The 22,851-nt window shown below is 35.7% G+C and overlaps 1 protein-coding gene and 1 long non-coding RNA gene across 4 annotated transcripts in view; one reads left to right on the forward strand and one right to left on the reverse strand.

Annotated features, from left to right (window-relative positions):
* PolE1 (DNA polymerase epsilon catalytic subunit 1) overlaps positions 1-22,851 on the forward strand; it is a 69,573-nt gene that overhangs the window by 16,113 nt on the left and 30,609 nt on the right. For 2 of the 3 annotated variants that reach the window (XM_081974433.1, XM_081974432.1), the window contains exons 13-23: positions 7,832-8,093; positions 8,151-8,294; positions 11,166-11,374; positions 11,464-11,578; positions 11,633-11,883; positions 11,937-12,120; positions 15,079-15,223; positions 15,281-15,453; positions 15,510-15,628; positions 22,157-22,471; positions 22,526-22,753. In XM_081974433.1, the coding sequence (XP_081830559.1) occupies positions 7,832-8,093; positions 8,151-8,294; positions 11,166-11,374; positions 11,464-11,578; positions 11,633-11,883; positions 11,937-12,120; positions 15,079-15,223; positions 15,281-15,453; positions 15,510-15,628; positions 22,157-22,471; positions 22,526-22,753 (2,145 nt within the window). Of the gene's footprint in view, positions 1-7,831; positions 8,094-8,150; positions 8,295-11,165; positions 11,375-11,463; positions 11,579-11,632; positions 11,884-11,936; positions 12,121-15,078; positions 15,454-15,509; positions 15,629-22,156; positions 22,472-22,525; positions 22,754-22,851 lie in introns of all 3 variants that reach the window. The other variant, XM_081974431.1, reaches the window with a different exon arrangement.
* On the reverse strand, positions 5,023-5,435 carry LOC145725629 (uncharacterized). Its single transcript, XR_014177360.1, has 2 exons — positions 5,283-5,435; positions 5,023-5,184 (listed from the first exon to the last, which is right to left on the reverse strand). It is a non-coding gene; the product is annotated as an uncharacterized LOC145725629 (long non-coding RNA).

A 22,851-nucleotide genomic window follows, 5' to 3' on the forward strand; every position in this document is an offset into this window, starting at 1 on the left:
GTTATAGTTTTCAGATAAGTTGAAAAACTTTAGTAGTGAAAATTGACTTGTAGCCATGAAAAACTACTTTATCTAGAATTTTTGACTACAAATTCACACATTTCAACCTTGAAAATTGACTTGGACACCAAAAAGTGACTCTGTACCAATGAAAAGCTTAAAATTTGCACTTAAAGCAAGTTTTCATAATTTGAAAATACATTTCAATATTTTAGTCTTGAAAATAATCTTAAATACAGGGTATTGACATTAGATTCATGAAAATTGACTTGAAGACTAACTTTTCAAGTTTTCTTACTTTGCTTTTTATTTTCTTAGAATTCTGGACTATTTTTAGGGCTTTAAAACTGCTTTCAGCTTGGAAAATCAAGTACCTATTAGGGTTATCTTCACCACTTCACCATCACAAGTTTTTGATATAGCCGACTTAAAAAATTATTTTAACATTTTCCATAGGCTTAAACATGCCATTTCACCCTTTGTCAGTATTAAATTGACTTCTAAACGCTTCACTGTGATTTAAGAGTGAAAAATCAAATTTTAAACTATTTTTATAGTAAAAGTAAAGTTTCAGACTCTTCATTGATGAAAGTAAACAAATTTGTCATTAAAAATTCAACGATATTAGTCTTAAACGCTAATTTTTAGAATTAAATTAGACCAAAATGTTTAATTAAATTGAAAAAAAAGTACCTATAGTCAAAAAAATTGAACGCCAGTAAACATTAGTCCAAAAATCCTGTTTTTTGACTATTGACTAATATTCAGTGTCAAAAATTAACTCGTAAACTTCACAGATGACCAGATTTGAATACTTTCGAACCATTTTAAAGTAAAAAACACAAAAACTCAAGTAGACATTTTTGTCAATTTTGAATAACATCACAGACAAGCTAATATATAACATTGGAGGTTTGTGTCTTCCTTAGGAAGAGTTCTTCAGAAAAATGACATAATGCATGTCAACTTATTTTTTGATGGGCTATCGATTGGTGAATTATTGACATTTAAAACTGGACCACCCTGTATAGTTCTTTCAGTAGGTGAATCAGATGCCGCGGAGTCCCCATCTGCGACAGGACATCCCAAAGTCGTCTCCAGTTGACACAATCAAAAGCCTTGCTGTAATCCAGGAAACACAAGTATGCAGTTTTGCCATATTCTCTTGTTTTTTCAATAATTTGCCGCACATTCATAATCTGGTCTCTCGTACCCTTTCCCCTCACAAAACCGGCCTGTTTTTGTGGTATTTGCCATTCTAAAAAATGTGTAAGTCTCTGCAACAGTATCCTGAGCATGACCTTGCTTGGACGAGAAATCAGTGCTATAGTTCTATAAGGATTGCATTTTTTCTGGATCCTTTTTTATGCAGCGGTATGAGAATAGAGGTGCACCAGTCGGTTGGCCACTGTCCTGTCTGCCAAACCCTGTTACAGATTTTCCACAAGAGACGAATACCTTTCGCGGGGAGGTTCAAGCATTTCTGCATTGATGTCATCTTCTCCTGGACTCTTATTGTTTTTTAAATAGCGAATCGCATGTTCTACTTCACTTCTTAAGATGTCGGGCTCCTGCTGCATATCCTTGATTAAAAGCGAAGTTTCGGGCTGTTGTTCAGGTTCTACTTCTTTGTATAGATTCATACAATGTTGTCGCCAAACTTGGATGACGTTTTCTATTTCAGTTACCACTGTTCCACTATCGTCCTCTATCGTCCACGATTTGGGTCTGAATTCTCTTGTAATCTCTTTAATACATTTAAATAGTTCACGCGATTCATTATTCTTAGAGACATATTCTACTTTTTTTAAATTCGTCTGAAAAATTTTTAAAATTCTGTATTTCGGTTATTTTTTTCAGAGACCGTAAAAAACTCAAAATGTTGCTCTTGAACTGCCTTTTTACTTCCCCTTAGGCGCAGACGATTAAACACATAAAAAAAACAGGATTACTTGAATGTTTTATTGTTTTAGTCTAGCAAGTTAACGGCTAGACAAACACGAACTTTCATGCGATTTTTCTGTTTCTTATTATATTATATCTTTCTTATATAATATCTTAAATCCATCATAAATTGGTACTGGAAGCGTTATTTGCTTTTAATAGTATGAATTCCAGATACTACATGAAAAAGTAAAAATTTCTGTCTGAATGAACGCTTATCGTTGTTCTCGCTAGCTTTTCAATTATTGTTTTCCCCAACTGCTTAGTTAGGTATCCTGGTATCAGTATCAGAAGGTTGGGGAAAAACTGCACGGAACTTAGGCTAGTTGATATTTACTAAAGTTTAGCTCTTCTAAATAATTGAATGCTTTACAATTTAAAGGAGTATACTTCACTGAACTGACCAAAAACTTGTTTCTGATTTGATTCATTACACACTCCAACCCATTAATAACTACGTAACGTACTTTATCATTAAAATAATATTTTTGGATAATTTTAAGGTACATTTCAAACGTCAAAAATCAAAAGAGATTCATCTCTAGCTTAAAAGGAACATTTGAGGAGCCAAATCGTCTTAGTAAATTCAACTTAGCGTCCGGTAATTGAAAACGATTTGACTGTTCTGATTCTTATGATGTTGTATGCTAATTGGTCGTTGTTCTCTTAAAGTAACGTAGTAATGATAATGTCACGAAACTTAAAGAACCCAGTTACGGTTTTCCAAAAGATATACAACAGTATACAGGGAAAATCAAATTCGACCCTCACCATTGGGATCTCGGAAAGTATAAGGGATACGAAAAAGTTTAAATTGGGGCAACGTTGCTCAATTTAAAGTTAAACCAAATACCGTTTTAAGAATTTCGATTTTTCTAGTACTTTCCAAGATATACGAGTAAACCCGAAATTTTTTATTTTTGTTTTTATTTATTTCTAACCTTATTTGAAGAGATATCCCAAAACTGAAAAAACATTTTCATGGCCACTTTTTATCAGCTATACGATGACGGTTTTGTTTTTGCCGCCCGACGTTTCGTCTGTCGGCAGTCATCATCAACTTTCTTTTTTCTTATGGGCGACATATTAATACATTTTTAAACGTCAAAACAGTACGTTTAATTCTGATTTCAGTGATGTATGACAACTTATGATTTGCTTCATAAATAACGAAATAATTCAATACAAATAATTTTACTTCAATAAGTTGGCTTTGAATTTATGAGACGTTTTATGTTATCCGTTTTCGAGAGATTTAGCAAAATGTCCGTAAAAAGGTAATCAAATTTGACGTCCAAACGGGGCAACTTAACAGTGCGCGCTCAACGTCACGTAATAGCTCCATTCATTGGCTACCTACGATCATATGATATGTCTACGGAATGTTTCAAACAATCAATTAATTTTTGGAAAAATGCACCGACATTTTCTTCAAATGAACTGTTTTCTTGGCTTACTATACTGACCGCTGCCATAATGGATTTAGACGTGACAAGGGGCCATTTTAATTAACTTTGGCATGGAGAACATGAATCTGGTGTCTATTTTGCTCTAACTGTCGCTATTTTGTCATTGACTTGAAAATTAGGACATTTTTGACGGTATTTAAAGTCAGCTAAGGCAAAGTTAATTTTTATTGAACTAATTTGTCATTTATTAAGCAAATCATGTTGTTGTCATACATCACTGAATTCAGAATAAAATGCTGTATTTGGTCGTGTAAAAATCCAATATGGCGTCCATAACAAAAGAAAAAGTTGAAATATGAAACCGTCATCGTATAGCTGATAAAAAGTGGCAATAAAAATGTTTTTTCGGTTTTGGGATATCTCTGCAAATAGGATTAGAAATAAATAAAAACAAAAAATAAAAATTTCATTTTTTTTCATTCTATCGACTTGCGGTTTACATCAACCTCTGGGTCACTCTGTATGTTTTTGTCCTGGAAAATTGGAAAGGATAGAGAAATAGTTTTTTAAGCTTCTTATTTAAACTTCTTGAATATATAAGCTACTTTTCTGTATTCAAGCTACTCCAGTAACTTTACTTACTTCAAATATAGCAATATTAGATAGTTTGTTGACCTCTTTTTCTAAGGTTTTTGAAAGAGTAATATTCGCCAGGTTATTGGAATTTCTGGAAGTTCATGACTTGCTGGGTCGAAACCAACATAAATATAGAAAAGGTCGATCAACACACACGGCACTTTTCAGCTTTAATAACGAAATATTGAATGCAATGGAAAATAGCGATTTGGCAATGGGAATTTTTCTTGACTTATCAAAGGCCTACGACGTGTTGAATCATGATATTTTAATACAGAGACTAATTAATTGTGATTTAACTGGAAGTTCTCTAAAACTATTTCAATCGTATTTGTCTTAACAGAACTCAAGTCATATCTACTGGCTTAAATAATAGCAAAAGTTTGTCAGGGTCAATCAAAATCAATCATAGAGTTCCCCAAGGCAGTATACTGGGCCCTTTGCTGTTTTTAATTTACATTTATGACCTGAAATCTGCTGCAAATGTCACCTTGACAAACTACGCTGATGACACCAGCTTTTTGATATCAAGAAAATGCCTAAATACCCTTAAGAACGATGCAGCGAGTTTGGTTCAGTGCGCCAACAGGTGGTTTGCTAAGAACAAGCTAGCAGTAAATACCAAAAAAACAAATGCACTGATCTTTGGTACAAGTAGATCGAAGGTTAACGTTGAGAATTCAAATCTTGTGTGTGAAGCGGATCGAAACCTAGAAGTAAGGAATACTGTTAAGTTCTTGGGCGTTACGTTGCAGAGTAATTTGAGTTGGCTACCTCATATTGAAAATGTCTCAGCAAAGCTTAACAAAATATGTTATAGTTTTAGAATTCTCAGCATGCATACAAAAAAATTGATATACCATGCTAACTTTGAATCTCACGTCCAAAAGAGAGTAATCAGAATAATTTTGGGTATGTACGCCAGAGATAGTTGTCGAAATAATTTCAAAAAGCTCGGCTTGTTAACCGCCACTGCGATTTATGTTCAGAAGAAAGAAGAAAGAAAAAGGTATCATTGTTAATAAACAATGTAACTTAAACCCCCAAGAACTGTATTAAATATGTAAACACACACTGAACAATATTATTTATATTTTAATATGATACGAATGAAAACTCTAAATACCGGACTGCACTGCCTTTTTCACAAGTACGGAAGGAAGCTAATCGAGGGTCTAACAAGCATCTGAAAAAACTAAAAATAGTTTTTAAAATGCTGGCCAATAGAAACTGTGGTGCAACCAATCAAACAGCTTTACGGTGGTTATACTCAGAATTATTGGTGACACTCACACATCAAGTCCACGTTGACTCGCTGCAAATTTCTACGGGGGACAATCACATACAAATTTGCTCGTTTTTTCCTATGCTTTATGTGGTGTGTTGATCGAACCCCGTATTTTGACCTGTCCCAACTGACTTCGTATAGACTATACAAGAACATTAGACTATAGTACGCCTAAACACAGACTTTCGCTGTATGAACAAGGTCCTCTTTATACATGCATAAAATTGCACAATTCTTTGCCAAAGAGTATTAAGAGTATGTCCAACCTTAACCAGGTAAAGAAATCTATTTTTAAGCTACTTGTAGAGATAGAGCCTTATGATTTAGAGGAATACTACACTAGCCTTAGGTAAGATCTTAAGTATTTGCCCGTCTTTGGGTCACGTTGTTGACGTTATTTCATTATACAGGGTTTTTCAATGAAAAGTAGCCACCCTGAATATCTTCCAAAATAATTTCTCTATTAAATAATGCTAAGACACGTCAACAAAGATTGCAAGGGGGACATCTTTTTACGTAGGATTTGAATTTCTGCCATCAGCCCCTTTGCCGCCATAGCCACCTCCACTAAGTTTTCAAATGGCACCATACCCTGTGTGGCACATCGTTGGAAAGGGTATTTCATAAGGAATTAATTGCACTATTTTATTTGTACATTTGCTTTGAATTGAGACCAAAAAAAATAAAAACGTTTTTTTGTTATTTTGGTCAAACTGCTGATAACACTACCGAATACCTGTTTTCCATTCTATGTTTTTGCCTCAGTCGGTCAACTTGTAAGTTCGTTTTGAAGGAACATTGTCAATATGGTTTATACGACTGCCGAAAGAATAGAAATTGTACGTTTTTATTTCAAACATAACAACTGCCGCGCGCGCTTTCAGTGCAATCCATTCAGATAAATTAATTGGTCATCAGTATGTCTTAAAGTTGATGCAAAAATTCATGGAAACTGGTTCAGTGACAAACAAAAAACATCAACCTGAAAGACAAATTATTAATGAACCAATTGAAGTTACAGTTTTGGGACACGTTGCAATGGATAATAATCAGTCTTTAAATCAAATTTCCCATGCATCGGGTGTTTCGACAAGCAGTGTATGGAGAATTTAAAAAAAAACACAATTTTCATCCATACAAGGTAAAATTGGATCAGGAATTAAACGAAGATGACTATGATAGAAGACTACAATTTTGTGAAATTATGTCTACTAATCTGACAAACAACGTGAACTTGTTGTACAATATTTGCTTCAGTGATGAGTGTATGTTTTTTTTGAATGGAGAAGTGAACAGGCATAACTGTAGGTATTGTATGTACCTAATATGTATTGTGGTACCCAATGTCCAGAAAAACTTAATGTTTGGGCAGGTATTTTAGGAGACCACATCGTTGGTCCGTTTTTTATTGACGGTAATTTGAAAGGCGCTACTATCTTGAGCTTCTTGACACCACTGTTGATCCGACCATAACAGAGCTACTAGAAAATGATGAAAATTTATGAAGACGGTGCACCTCCACACTATTCACTTCCCGTTCGAGAATATCTGAACAATCGATTTCCTGGAAGATGGATTGGTAGACGTGGTCCCATGGAATGGCGTTCGAGATCACCCGACCTCACTCCGTTGGACTTTTTTCTATGGGGGCATTTAAAATCTAAAGTCTATGCAACACAGCCGGCCAATATTGCAGACCTTAGGCAGAGAATAATACATGAATGCCGACTACTGACACCGCAAGTCCTCACAAATGTTCGCAAACTCTTTCAAAGTCGCTTGTATTATTGTATGGAAGTTAACGGAGGTTATTTTGAGCCATTAATTAAATGATAACCGCTATTTGCTATTATTTCTGCAGTTAACAAAAAATAAACACAAAACGTATTTTTTATTTTTCTTGGTCTCAATTCAAAGCAAATGTACAAATAAAATAGTGCAATTAATTCCTTATGAAATACCCTTTCCAACGATGTGCCACACAGGGTATGGTGCCATTTGAAAACTTAGTGGGGGTGGCTATGGCGGCAAAGGGGCTGATGGCAGAAATTCAAATCCTACGTAAAAAGATGCCCCCCTTGCAATCTTTGTTGACGTGTCTTAGCATTTTTTTTACAGAGAAATTATTTTGGAAGATATTTAGGGTGTACTATTATTGATTATGATCAGAGCTGGACAAGTTACTGAAATACAGTAGAGCTACAAGCTACATTGATATTTTATTATTTAAGCTACAATTTGAATACCTACTTTTTGAAAAAAATTTAGTTAAGCTATTAAGTAAACTAAAGCTATTAGTTGGTTTACTCTAGTTACTTTTTAAGTACAAATTATAATACTGCGGGAGTGGGGAACACAAAAGTGCATATAATTACTCGAATTGTAACTAAGTTAATAGCTATTATAACCATTCTGTATAATTAATTTTTGAACAACCTACCAAAAACACAAACCACGAGAACAACAGACTTAAATAATTTTTTCTTTCTTATTCTACTCAGTTAAAGTCGTAATTTAACTGACAATAAAAAAATGTTTATGTATTTTTTTATAGATACGAATATAAAGGCATGTCAAAAAAAGCAAAACAAGCCGTAACCGAGGCAATAAAAGGAGGTGACGCTTCCGAAATAAAATCAGCCAAAAACCGGGAAGTTCTATACGATTCCCTTCAGTTAGCGCACAAGTGCATCTTGAACTCGTTCTATGGCTATGTCATGCGCAAAGGCGCTCGCTGGCACAGCATGGAAATGGCAGGAATCGTTTGTTTTACTGGCGCCAATATTATTATGAAAGCGCGAGAAATTATTGAACAGGTTAAACATTGATGTTAACACATTCTCGTAAACTTACTACTAACAATTTTTATTAAGGTTGGACGACCTTTGGAACTTGACACCGATGGTATTTGGTGTATTTTACCTGCGTCATTTCCAGAAAACTTTACTATTTTAACAAACCATGAGAAAAAGAAGAAATTTTCAATTTCCTACCCTAATACGATGTTGAACGCCATGGTAAGTTTGGTTTTTCTATTTTTTTTTTAGTGTTGCTGTCATGCTTATCGTGACAGCGTACACTCAGTTTCAGAAAGTGGTGTACTTGATTGTAACTTATTTTTGAGCCGCCCTGTATACACAACCAAAAAACTTACTCTGTTAAGCAGCTTCAACAGTTCCAATGTTTATTACAGTGTTATTATCTCAGAAAAAAACACAACTTTTAAAGTTTGTGTGAAATTAATTATCCATAAACCACCAGCCATATAAATGCTAATTCAGCCTCAAAATAAATGCAAAAATCAATGTATTCTCAAAAATGTGTTAGTTAGTGATAATTTTGTGATCTTACAGGCTGAATAATGATGTTATGCCAAATTTACTCAATAATTTGCTATCTATGATGGTTTTCTCTTTGTTCAATATGATTGGTCAAGTATGTGGTGCCATTGGACACTTAATGCTTCCTCGTTCATTCTGAACGACTACGGGACATTATAGAAAGGTGTTCTAGTAACACTGTCCAGTCGCCGAAATTCAATTCAATTCCTAAAATTAAATTAATATTGCATTCTTATAAAACGTCCATTGGACACTTAATTCGTCCGCGTTAGATTCTCCAGTGGTCGGACATCCATGTCTCACCGTCCCAAAATTAAATTGATATTCTAAATTTATACTGTTTACTCTGTTACATTCCTTTAACCGTCCATTGGACACTTAATTCGTCCGCGTTTGTTCTGAACGAGTGCGGGACATTATAGAGGGGTGTCCTAGTAAGACTCTGCAGTGATCGGACATCAATGTCTCACCGTGCAAGTGTCCCAAAATTAAATTGATATTCTAAATTTATACTGTTTACTCCGTTACATTCCTTTAACCATCCATTGGACACTTAATTCGTCCGCGTTTGTTCTGAACGACTGCGGGTCATTATAGAGGGGTGTCCTAGTAAGACTCTTCAGCGATCGGACATCAATGTCTCACCGTCCAAGTGTCCCAAAATTAAATTGATATTCTAAATTTATACTGTTTACTCCGTTACATTCCTATAAAATGTCTATTGGACATTTAATTCGTCCGCGTTTGTTCTGAACGACTGCGGGACATTATAGAGGGGTGTCCTAGTAAGACTCTGCAGTGATCGGACATCAATGTCTCACCGTGCAAGTGTCCCAAAATTAAATTGATATTCTAAATTTATACTGTTTACTCCGCTACATTCCTATAAAATGTCTATTGGACATTTAGTTCGTCCGCGTTTGTTCTGAACTACTGCGGGACATTATAGAGGGGTGTCTTAGTAAGACTTTGTAGTGATCGGACATCAATGTCTCACCGTCCAAGTGTCCCAAAATTAAATTGTTATTCTAAACTTATACTGTTTACTCCGTTACATTCCAATAACCGTCCATTGGACACTTAATTCGTCCGCGTTTGTTGTGAACGACTGCGGGACATTATAGAGGGGTGTCCTAGTAAGACTCTGCAGTGATCGGACATCAATGTCTCACCGTGCAAGTGTCCCAAAATTAAATTGATATTCTAAATTTATACTGTTTACTCCGTTACATTCCTTTAACCATCCATTGGACACTTAATTCGTCCGCGTTTGTTCTGAACGACTGCGGGACATTATAGAGGGGTGTCCTAGTAAGACTCTGCAGTGATCGGACATCAATGTCTCACCGTCTAAGTGTCCCAAAATTAAATTGATATTCTAAATTTATACTGTTTACTCCGCTACATTCCTATAAAATGTCTATTGGACATTTAATTCGTCCGCGTTTGTTCTGAACGACTGCGGGACATTATAGAGGGGTGTCCTAGTAAGACTCTGCAGTGATCGGACATCAATGTCTCACCGTGCAAGTGTCCCAAAATTAAATTGATATTCTAAATTTATACTGTTTACTCCGCTACATTCCTATAAAATGTCTGTTGGACATTTAATTCGTCCGCGTTTGTTCTGAACGACTGCGGGACATTATAGAGGGGTGTCCTAGTAAGACTCTGCAGTGATCGGACATCAATGTCTCACCGTGCAAGTGTCCCAAAATTAAATTGATATTCTAAATTTATACTGTTTACTCCGCTACATTCCTATAAAATGTCTATTGGACATTTAATTCGTCCGCGTTTGTTCTGAACTACTGCGGGACATTATAGAGGGGTGTCTTAGTAAGACTCTGTAGTGATCGGACATCAATGTCTCACCGTCCAAGTGTCCCAAAATTAAATTGTTATTCTAAACTTATACTGTTTACTCCGTTACATTCCAATAACCGTCCATTGGACACTTAATTCGTCCGCGTTTGTTCTGAACGACTGCGGGACATTATAGAGGGGTGTCCTAGTAAGACTCTGCAGTGATCGGACATCAATGTCTCACCGGGAAAGTGTCTCAAAATTAAATTGATATTCTAAATTTATACTGTTTACTACGTTGCATTTCTTTAAAATATCAATTGGACACGTAATTCGTCCGCGTTTGTTCTGAACGTCTACCGGATAGAGGAGTGTCCTAGTAACACTCTTCAGTGGTCGGACATCAATGTCTCACCGTCCAAGTGTCCAAAAGTTTAATAACCATCATACAATAATGTCCTGAAATATTTATTTATTAGACAACAAAATATGTGTATAAAACAACAGATGCGTACCTGTATTTATAACTTTGTCATTTTCTGTTGAATTAAACCACATTCATAAGTTTAATTTCCATTTATTAAAAAAAAAGGAATGAATTTAAACGACACTAACAAAACTTAGGTTAGTTATATAAAAACAACTTTTTAACAAGAACAAATTATATATACACTTGTTAGTGTTTAGACGTCACTAGTATTATGATTTTCTGGATTATTTAAAGAAAAACAACATTTTCAGGTAAAAGAACATTTTACAAATCACCAGTATCATGAGCTAGTGAACGGTGAAACGTTTGAATATAAAATTCAGAGTGAGAATTCCATCTTTTTCGAGGTGGACGGACCGTACAAAGCTATGGTATTACCAGCTAGCAAAGAAGAGGGCAAAAAACTGAAAAAGCGATACGCCGTGTTTAATTTTGATGGATCTTTAGCTGAATTAAAAGGGTAAGCCACATTAAATTTTTTTTCTTGTTTTTTTAGTTACAAACTTTATTTACCTTTTTGTAAGGTTTTAATAAGAGTTTTTTGCTCAGATTTGAGGTAAAACGACGAGGCGAGCTTCAACTAATCAAAAACTTTCAATCGTCCGTATTTGAAGCGTTTTTAAAAGGTGAAACACTCGAATCTTGTTATGCAGCCGTAGCCCAGGTAAATTAATCGGTTTATTTTACAATTTTCAAATTGTATTTGATTCTCTAACAGGTCGCGGATTATTGGTTGGACGTTCTGTTTACGCATGGAAAAAACATGCCCGATTCCGAACTTTTCGATTTGATTTCCGAGAATCGTTCAATGTCGAAAAAATTAGAAGATTACGGAGCGCAAAAGAGCTCCTCGATTAGTACCGCAAAGCGTCTAGCCGAGTTTTTAGGTGACCAAATGGTCAAAGACGCTGGATTGGCTTGTAAATATGTTATTTCAAGAAAACCCCTTGGTGCTCCAGTTACAGAACGGTTCAACTTGCTAGGTTTAGTTTTATTCATTAAAGAAAATGGTTTTGTTTTAGGGCGATTCCTTTAGCAATATTCCAGGCGGAGGAAGCTGTGCAAAAGCACTACTTGAGGAAATGGCTCAAAGATGCTTCAATAAACCAAGTCGATATTCGCGATATTTTAGATTGGAGCTATTATATCGAGCGTTTGGGAGGAACAATCCAGAAGATTATTACAATTCCGGCTGCTATGCAAGGGGTAAGGGTTATTATTTGGTTGGAACTAAATAGTGATGGGTGTATTATCGGTAAAGTAAATATTTTACTTTACCAGGAAAATTTGACCGGTAAATTACAAATACTATGTTTCTGACATTTCAAATTTTGACAGCGCTTTTCCCCTGACTGTACCAAATTTTGTAGTTTTTTTCAGGTTATTGGATGGGAAATTTAATGAGGATTCCTAAAATGTGCTTAAAACATTAATTTTCTCACTCCAAGTGTGTTTTACACGCGATTTTGTCCCTGATTGTCCTTTTAAACTGTGTTTCTGGCAGTTCAAACTTTGACGGCGCTTTTCTCCCAGACTGTACCAAACTTTGCACTGTTTTTCAGGTTATTGGATGGGAAATTTAATGAGGATTTCAAAAATGTGCTTAAAACATTAATTTTCTCACTCCAAGTGGGTTTTACAGGCGATTTTGTCCCTGACTGTCCTTTTAAACTGTGTTTCTGGCAGTTCAAACTTTGACAGCGCTTTTCTCCCTGACTGTACCAAACTTTGCAGTGTTTTTCAGGTTATTGGATGGGAAATTTAATGAGGATTCCAAAAATGTGCTTAAAACATTAATTTTCTCACTCCAAGTGGGTTTTCAAGGCGATTTTCTTCCTGACTGTCCTTTCAAATTGTGTTTTTGGCAATTCAAACTTTGACACCGTTTTACTCCCTGACTGTACCAAACTTTGCAGTGTTTTTCAGTTTATTGGATGGGAAATTTAACGAGGATTCCAAAAATGTGCTTAAAACATTAATTTTCTCACTCCAAGTGGGTTTTACAAGCAATTTCGTCCCTGACTCTCCTTTCAAACTATGTCTCTGGCAGTTCGAACTCTGACAGCGCTTTTCTCCCTGACTGTACCAAACTTTGCAGTGTTTTTCAGGTTATTGGATGGGAAATTTAACGAGGATTCCAAAAATGTGCTTAAAACATTAATTTTCTCACTCCAAGTGGGTTTTACAGGCGATTTTGTTCCTGAATGTCCTTTCAAATTGTGTTTCTGGCAATTCAAGCTTTGACACCGTTTTCCTCCCTGACTGTACCAAATTTTTAAATGTTTTTCATGTTATTGGATGGAAAATTTAAAGAGTATTACAAAAATGTGCTTAAAATATTAATTTTCTCACTCCAAGTGGGTTTTTCAGTAAATTTTGTCCCTGACTGTCTTTTCAAATTGTGTTTCTAGCAGTTCAAACTTTGACACCGCTTTTCCTTGAGTGAACTAAATTTTGGATTGTTTTTCATGTTATTAGATGGGAAATTTAATGAGGATTCCAAAAATGTGCTTAAAACATTAATTTTCTCACTCCAAGTGGGTTTTTCAGTCAATTTTGTCGCTGACTGTCTTTTCAAACTATGTTTTTGGCAGTTCAAAATTTGACAGCGCTTTTCTCCCTGACTGTACCAAGCTTTATAGTGTTTTTCAGGTTATTGGATGGGAAATTTAATAAGGATTCCAAAAATGTGCTTAAAACATTAATTTTCTCACTCCGTGGGTTTACAGGCGATTTTGTTCCTGCCTGTCCTTTCAAGTTGTGTTTCTGGCAATTCAAACTTTGACACCGTTTTTCTCCCTGACTGTACCAAATTTTGTAATGTTTTTCATGTTATTGGATGGAAAATTTAAGGAGTATTACAAAAATGTGCTTAAAATATTAATTTTCTCACTCCAAGTGGGTTTTTCAGTAAATTTTGTCCCTGACTGTCTTTTCAAATTGTGTTTCTGGCAGTTCAAACTTTGACACCGCTTTTCTCCTTGACTGTACTAAATTTTGGATTGTTTTTCATGTTATTAGATGGGAAATTTAATGGGAATTTCAAAAATGTGCTTAAAACAATCATTTTCTCACTCCAAGTGGGTTTTGCGGGAGATTTTGTTCAGGATTTAAAGCAGGATTTAGAAAAGTGTTCTTGCAGTATTCGATACAAAACGTATATCTAACGTATACAAAACGTGTTTCTGAGATTTATGACTGTTATTTTGACAGTGGTCACGTGACGGCCTAGCTAAATTATCCTCCAAAAATCACGTGATAACTGTGACTAATGTCAAAATTTGCAATAGTAAATTACTGGTATGTAAATTACAAGTTGTTTATAGAATATTTTCAGATTTGCGTCATTTTCCTCATTTCAAAAACATATGAAGGGTGCACGGGAAAAACAAGCTAAGTCAAATTTTGAAGTTTTTGAGTACAGCAGTTTTATCTCTAAAATCGTTGTTAACTGGTCACCCATAGACATTAGAAACATAAATATTTTTTTATATATAAAGCAGCATGCTTTTTTATTTAATATAATAATTACAAGGTTTTTGTTGAAGAAGATACAAAAATAGGTCTTGACTTAGCCTGTTTTTCACCAGATTTATATTATAAATATTAAATTCATCAAGCTTAAGTAGCAAACAAGGTAATTCATAAATTAAAATGTATGTCAAAAAATAATTAGTTGAAAACTTGTTTGTTTTTTATTGATAAAAAATTATTAAACTAATTAGTTACTAAAAAGATTGAAAGGTAAGTAGGTCATTCCCGTGTACGCCTATCCTAAAATATGTTCTATTAGACGACGTAGCTCGATTTTCTTCTGACTAAGTTTGGACCCTGTATAGCATCGCTATTGTCTATCAGGTGAAGCTGTTTTCTCAATTTGGCCAAAAATTGACTTAGCTTGTTTTTCCCGTGCACCCTTCATATTATTTGTCATAATTTAAACATGAGATGAATAAAGAAAAGTGATAAAAAGCTGAAAACGCAATTTTTTTAGAAAAGGCAGTAAGAATCACTTAGAAAAGTTTTACTTCATTTATTTTATTATTGATAAACCAAAATCTCTAAAAATGCAATGCAATTTTACTTTACCTTACCGGTAAACAACCGATCATGGTTAATGTACGCCCATCACTAGAAATAAATTCAAATTGCAAAAAAAATTAGGTTGCAAACCCTGTGCCTCGAGTACGACATCCTGATTGGCTGCACAAAAAAATGTTGGAGAAAAATGACACTTACAAACAAAGAAGGATTACCGACATGTTTTCTAAAGGTGCCAAACCCGTGAATAATCAGCAGAATCAGATTAGTACGACCTTAATTCTACTGTTGAATTTTTGGAAAACGATTTTATTAAAATTTTTAGACGATATCGAGGATTTTGGGGCTAAAAAACAATCGCCTCAATTCAAAAAACCTATCGTAAACGTTAGTAAGAGAAAGCGGGGCTCCGATAAAGAAAACCAGTTTACTGAAGAAGAACTCGACAAGACTTGGAGGGAGGTTTTAGGAAATCCGCCACAGTGGGGTAGTACCAATGTACGGCAGTTACTTTGTGGTTTTATAGGACAAATTCAGAGTGGATTTGGTTTTAGGAAAGTCATCAAGCTTGGATAGCTTTTCAAAAACGAAAGTGGCTGTTTCAATGTTTGCAAAAAAATATGGGAAATCGGAACAAAAAGAGAAAAACAAAAGGAAGTTTGGCCGTTTTAAGGTAGGATTTATGATACAACTTTAGTCAAAATTTTTCTATTTTGAGTTTTTCGCTGAGTTTTTTTTCCAAACACGATTTTTCATAATTTTTTTATTTTTTTGTATGTACTGACATTTTAAGAAATATCTCCCTAAGGAAGCCCTTTAGGGTAAAAGTACACTAATGCAATCTTGTAGAGCGTAAAATTTCCTACAACTTTTCTCTCTTGCTCTGTTTTGATATTTTTTGAAATAACCGAGTTACGCTTGGTTTAACTTGTTTAGGGATTTTTTACAGCACTTTTATGTGCTTTGACTCTGTTTTTAGAGAATATCTCCCTACGGAGACCCTTTAGGGCAAAAGTACACTAATACAATCTTGTAGAGCGTACAATTCCCTACAACTTCTCTCTCTTGCTGTTTTGATTTTTTTTGAAATAATCGAGTTACGCTTGGTTGAACTTGTTTAGGGAATTTTCACGGCACTTTTATGTGCTTCGACTCAGTTTTTAGAGAATATCTCTCTAAGGAGACGCTTTAGGGTAAAAGTACACTAATGCAATCTTGTAGAGCGTAAAATTTCCTACAACTTTTCTCTCTTGCTCTGTTTTGATATTTTTTGAAATAACCGAGTTATGCTTGGTTTAACTTGTTTAGGGATTTTTTACAGCACTTTTATGTGCTTTGACTCTGTTTTTAGAGAATATCTCTCTAAGGAGACCCTTTAGGACAAAAGTACACTAATACAATCTTGTAGAGCGTAAACGTCCCTACAACTTTTCTCTCTTGCTCTGTTTTGATATTTTTTGAAATAATCGAGTTGCGCTTGGTTGAACTTGTTTAGGGAATTTTTACGGCACTTTTGTGTGCTTTGACTCTGTTTTTAGAGAATATCTCCCTAAGGAGACCCTTTAGAGCAAAAGTACACTAATGCAATCTTGTAGAGCGTACAATTCCCTACAACTTCTCTCTCTTGCTGTTTTGATTTTTTTTGAAATAATCGAGTTACGCTTGGTTGAACTTGTTTAGGGAATTTTCACGGCACTTTTATGTGCTTCGACTCAGTTTTTAGAGAATATCTCTCTAAGGAGACCCTTTAGGGCAAAAGTACACTAATGCAATCTTGTAAAGCGTACAATTCCCTACAACTTCTCTCTCTTGCTCTGTTTTGATATTTTTTGAAATAATCGAGTTACGCTTGGTTGAACTTGTTTAGGGAATTTTCACGGCACTTTTATGTGCTTCGACTCAGTTTTTAGAGAATATCTCTCTAAGGAGACGCTTTAGGGTAAAAGTACACTAATACAATCTTGTAGAGCGTAAACGTCCCTACAACTTTTCTCTCTTGCTCTGTTTTGATATTTTTTGAAATAATCGAGTTGCGCTTGGTTGAACTTGTTTAGGGAATTTTTACGGCACTTTTGTGTGCTTTGACTCTGTTTTTAGAGAATATCTCCCTAAGGAGACCCTTTAGAGCAAAAGTACACTAATGCAATCTTGTAAAGCGTACAATTCCCTACAACTTCTCTCTCTTGCTCTGTTTTGATATTTTTTGAAATAATCAAGTTACGCTTGGTTGAACTTGTTTAGGGATTTTTTACAGCACTTTTATGTGCTTTGACTCTGTTTTTAGAGAATATCTCTCTAAGGAGACCCTTTAGAGCAAAAGTACACTAATGCAATCTTGTAGAGCGTAAAATTCCCTACAACTTTTCTCTCTTGCTCTGTTTTGATATTTTTTGAAATAATCAAGTTACGCTTGGTTGAACTTGTTTAGGGATTTTTTACAGCACTTTTATGTGCTTTGACTCTGTTTTTAGAGAATATCTCTCTAAGGAGACCCTTTAGAGCAAAAGTACACTAATGCAATCTTGTAGAGCGTACAATTCCCTACAACTTTTCTCTCTTGCTATGTTTTGATATTTTTTGAAATAATCGAGTTACGCTTGGTTGAACTTGTTTAGGGAATTTTTACGGCACTTTTGTGTGCTTTGACTCTGTTTTTAGAGAATATCTCCCTAAGGAGACCCTTTAGAGCAAAAGTACACTAATGCAATCTTGTAAAGCGTACAATTCCCTACAACTTCTCTCTCTTGCTCTGTTTTGATATTTTTTGAAATAATCGAGTTGCGCTTGGTTGAACTTGTTTAGGGATTTTTTACAGCACTTTTATGTGCTTTGACTCTGTTTTTAGAGAATATCTCCCTAAGCAGACCCTTTAGAGCAAAAGTACACTAATGCAATCTTGTAGAGCGTAAAATTCCCTACAACTTTTCTCTCTTGCTCTGTTTTGATTTTTTTTGAAATAATCGAGTTGCGCTTGGTTGGACTTGTTTAGGGAATTTTTACAGCAACTTTATGTGCTTTGACTCTGTTTTTAGAGAATATCTCCCTAAGGAGACCCTTTAGGGCAAAAGTACACTAATGCAATCTTGTAAAGCGTACAATTCCCTACAACTTTTCTCTCTTGCTCTGTTTTTATATTTTTTGAAATAATCGAGTTACGCTTGGTTGAACTTGTTTAGGGAATTTTCATGGCACTTTTATGTGCTTTGACTCAGTTTTTAGAGAATATCTCTCTAAGGAGACGCTTTAGGGTAAAAGTACACTAATGCAATCTTGTAGAGCGTACAATTCCCTACAACTTTTCTCTCTTGCTATGTTTTGATATTTTTTGAAATAATCGAGTTACGCTTGGTTGAACTTGTTTAGGGAATTTTTACGGCACTTTTGTGTGCTTTGACTCTGTTTTTAGAGAATATCTCCCTAAGGAGACCCTTTAGAGTAAAAGTACACTAATGCAATCTTGTAAAGCGTACAATTCCCTACAACTTCTCTCTCTTGCTCTGTTTTGATATTTTTTGAAATAATCGAGTTACGCTTGGTTGAACTTGTTTAGGGATTTTTTACAGCAGTTTTATGTGCTTTGACTCTGTTTTTAGAGAATATCTCCCTAAGGAGACCCTTTAGAGCAAAAGTACACTAATGCAATCTTGTAGAGCGTAAAATTCCCTACAACTTTTCTCTCTTGCTCTGTTTTGATATTTTTTGAAATAATCGAGTTTCACTTGGTTGAACTTGTTTAGGGATTTTTTACAGCACTTTTATGTGCTTTGACTCTGTTTTTAGAGAATATCTCAATATCTCTCTAAGGAGACCATTTAGAGCAAAAGTACACTAATGCAATCTTGTAGAGCGTAAAATTCCCTACAACTTTTCTCTCTTGCTCTGTTTTGATATTTTTTGAAATAATCGAGTTTCGTTTGGTTGAACTGGTTTAGGGATTTTTTACAGCACTTTTATGTGCTTTGACTCTGTTTTACGGAATATCTACCTAAAAAAGCCTTTTAGGGCAAAAGTGTGCCTCTTGTAGAGAGAAACATTTTCTACAACTTTTCCCTTTTACACTTAACATTTACGTAATTTTTGATATGTTTTTAATTTTTTTATTCCAACTATAGTTTTTCCAATTTTACGTGCTTTTTTCGAAAATTTGTTTACTTTTTTGTTCTGTCAAAGTCACGTGATACGCAATTCCGTCATTTTGACCGTTTTTTGGTGAAGTGTCACCTGACTTTTAGCGGCTATTTTGACTTTCTTTTATTTGAAATGAAAAAAATCGTGTGTTAAATCGTAAATAACTGTCTTATTTGACACGTAATGTATGGACTTTTATATGTCGATGGATAGCCAATAAAATGGGCTTTGTAAAAATATGACAATTTTAGTTAATTGGTTTGACGGTTCGTCCGCTAGAGGGCGTCAAAGTTGATTACTTTTTTGATGTAGTATTTCACTCAATCGTAAGACTTGGGCTTTCCAAATGATCTTGGAAACGGTTAGAGATACAGATTTGGTTAAATGGGAGAAAAGTTGCGTAATCATGGCCTTAATAAAAGGACATTTAGAAAACCAACATATTTTTTGGTTTTTGAGATATTTTGGAAAAAATGAATTTTTTGATTTTGCATTTTATTTTTTGTGACGTTAATATTGGACCTAGATCAAAACTAATGACACTTCTCCACAGCAACTTGTAAAGCTATTTAAAGTGGCATTATTAGTTTTTCATTCCGACGTTTCGTTTTTGTGGAACCATCATCAACCTCATTTTTTAAATGCGACGCTCATTGGTTTTTAATATCAGATTCTAAAAGCCATTTTTATTCCAAATTCAGTGATGTATGTCACTTTATGGTTTAAATGTGTTTTACTGTTTTTTGAGCTTAATAAAGTAATGTCCTATTACGGATCTGAAAATTATTTTGTGTTATTTTTTTTAATTAAAAATTGTTTATGCAAATAAATTGTTTAGGTTATTTAAATGGTTATTATTAGTTTATACCTAAAAATAAGAAAAAAAAAACAGTTCTCTCCATTATTTCAAAAGTAAAAAAGTAAAGTTGAATACATTATTGAATTCAAAATAAAAAGTTGATGATGGTTTCGTAAAAACAAAACGTCGAAACGAAAAACTGATAGTGCCACTTTAAAGAACTTTACAAGTTGCTGTGGAGAAGTGTTATTATTAGTTTTGGTCTAGGCCCAATATTAACCTCACAAAAAAATAAGATATAAAATAAATTAAGATGTTTTCTAAATGTCATTTTATTAAGTCCATAATTACGCAACTTTTCTCCCATTCAACCAAATCTGTATCTCCAACCGTTTTCAAGATCCCCATAGTGGCCCTCCTTATCCTGGACACACTGCATAAACTTATGTAAGTCAACAGATAGCCAATGAAATGGGCTTTCTAAACAGAAGAACACCGGTTGGTAAGTTAAACCGTTTAGCCGCTAGAGGGCGCCTAGAATCCAACTGAAAATAGTTTTCAAAATTCTGGTGACATTTTAAAGGAGGCCATTTTAGTGTTTCTGACCTGCAAAAACCGTTTGAGAATCTCTTGTAAATAATACTTTCAAGACTCAGAAGACAGTTTGACACAACACTTCGGAAAGTTTCGTTGGGTAATTTTCAATGTTCGATACTTGCATATCCTGAGGTCTAGGGCTCCAGCAGCTATACTGGCTTTACACCAGCACAATTATACCTGTGCTGACCTACGGGGCCATAGTCTGGTACGGTAAAAGCCTCCAGAGCACCGTAGCGAAGAAACTTCTCAATCTGTCTTCAATCCAAAGACTTTTAACCACGGGGGCGTTCAAGACAACGCCCACGTCCGCGTTAGAGTGCCTCCTTAACTTATCCCCCCTTCAGCTCCCGCTGAAGAGAGAGGCAATGATGGCCTCCTACCGGCTCTTCCATATTACCCGTGTCCTGGCCACACATACATGGAGCCACTTCGGAAATTCTAAATCGCGAGTCCCTTGCTATGCCCTCCAATGTTCTGCCGGGCACGGATGTCACCGATTTCTGCTACAGGACCCTCGTACCATCGGGAGTGGACTGGGCAGAACGGGCTGATGACCTACTCCGAGCTAGATATCTGCTGGTTTACGGACGACTCAAAGTCCTCAAAAAGGACTGTAGCCGGGGGTTTCTGTGCCAAGGCTGGGGGTCTGTCTGACTGAGGGACTGGGACAAACACCGACGGTCCTGCAGGCTGAACTCTACGCCATCGAGATCTGCTCTAGGGAGAATGATGAATAAAAACCCCCCTAGGCGGAAATCGATAAAAATCTTCACAGACAGTGAGGCCGCTGTTCGGTCGCTTTGTGTCAAAGGCGGTCCTGGGCTGTCATGAAGTCCTTAACACTCTTGGAAAATCCAACAGCGTTACCCTAATGTGGATTCCGGGTGACTCCGACTTCACAGGGAATGCCAAAGCCGACGAACTGGCTAAGCTGGGTTCGGAGGCGGCCTACATCGGCCCAGAACCGGCACTCGATATGGCGCACGGTGAAGCAAAGAAAAACATTACGGAGTGGTGTTATCAGGATCACTCCGACCTATGGCTGAGAACTACAGGGTTGGCTCACTCCAAGGAATTTATTAGGGGACCCTCTAAGAACAGAACAACAATCTCCTGCAACTCAGCAGACCACACCTGAGGGTAGTGACGGCGCTGTACATCAGTTACTGTCAGCTAAGGGCTCACATGCACCGGATAAGCCTGGCGGAAAACGCCGAATGCCGCTGGTGTATGGAAGATGACGAGTCGGCCGTGCACCTACTGTTCCGCTGTCCGGCTCTGACCAACTACAGGTCCTTCATATTTGGACGGGCGGATGTACGCCCAGGAGACCTGGACAACCTCTCATCCAGAGCAGTTATTTGGTTCCTCAGGGAGTCGGGTATTCTGGATGAGCTCTAACTAACTACTTGCATATGTCCGAGTTTAGAGTTCATATTTCAGTTCAGTTTCAGTCAGTTAACAACGTAAAAATAAGGAAACCAAATTTTCAGTAAAATTTAAATACTTTAAAGTAGTAAACTACTTTTAAAACGTTCAAATTTTATTAATATTTCTCTCAATAGTTGATTTTTAATTTATCTCTATTGTGTTATAGATTTTTTTGAAAAACCAGTAGATGTATCTAAGTTTATAGTTTGATAGATAAATATAACATCAAAAGAAACTTTGCAGGTCATCGGCTCCAGGTACTTTAGGAACGTTTCTTCAAAAAACCCAACGGGCCTTACTGACCACGCCCTGGCAAGTGCTGCAAATTGCATCTTCAAACTCACCGGGCGTATTTAAGTTGTGGGCTTTGGTGGATACTGAGTTATACTCCGTTAAGCTGCAAGTCCCTCGTATTTATTACGCCAATTTAAAAACCCCGAAAGGGGTTGACGAGTGCGGTTTATTTAAAAAAGTTAATCGCACATTGCCCAGGGCGCGACACGTGTACAACCTTTACCGCTACTCCACTACCGAGGAATTGTTTTTAGAAAACCAAGAGTAACGTTGCTGCTGAAGTTTTTTTAAGAGGTTTTTCATTATAGCAAATTTTAGGGAGTTATTGCAAACTGCTATATCGGATCCGGCAGTGGAGGGTATCTACGAAACGAAAACTCCCTTGATGTTTAGAGCTTTAATTTCTACTAGTTGCGTCGTTAAAGTGTCGAGGGGCGTTACCAGTCTGGACACTTTTACCTTAGACGAATTGGACACGGTTTCGTTAATCAAACAGCCATATTTGGTTAAGGATTCCGTGAGGCATTTATATTTTTATCATCATCGGTAAGTTTCAGTTCACCTACTCTCATAACAACCTATCTTCTGACAGGGCAATAGTACATATTATATTATTTAATTGATTAATTACATATGAAAAACTT

Source organism: Ips typographus, linkage group LG2 (assembly GCF_016097725.1).
Source record: "Ips typographus isolate SLU linkage group LG2, UJ_Ityp_2.0, whole genome shotgun sequence".
NCBI lineage: Eukaryota > Metazoa > Arthropoda > Insecta > Coleoptera > Curculionidae > Ips > Ips typographus.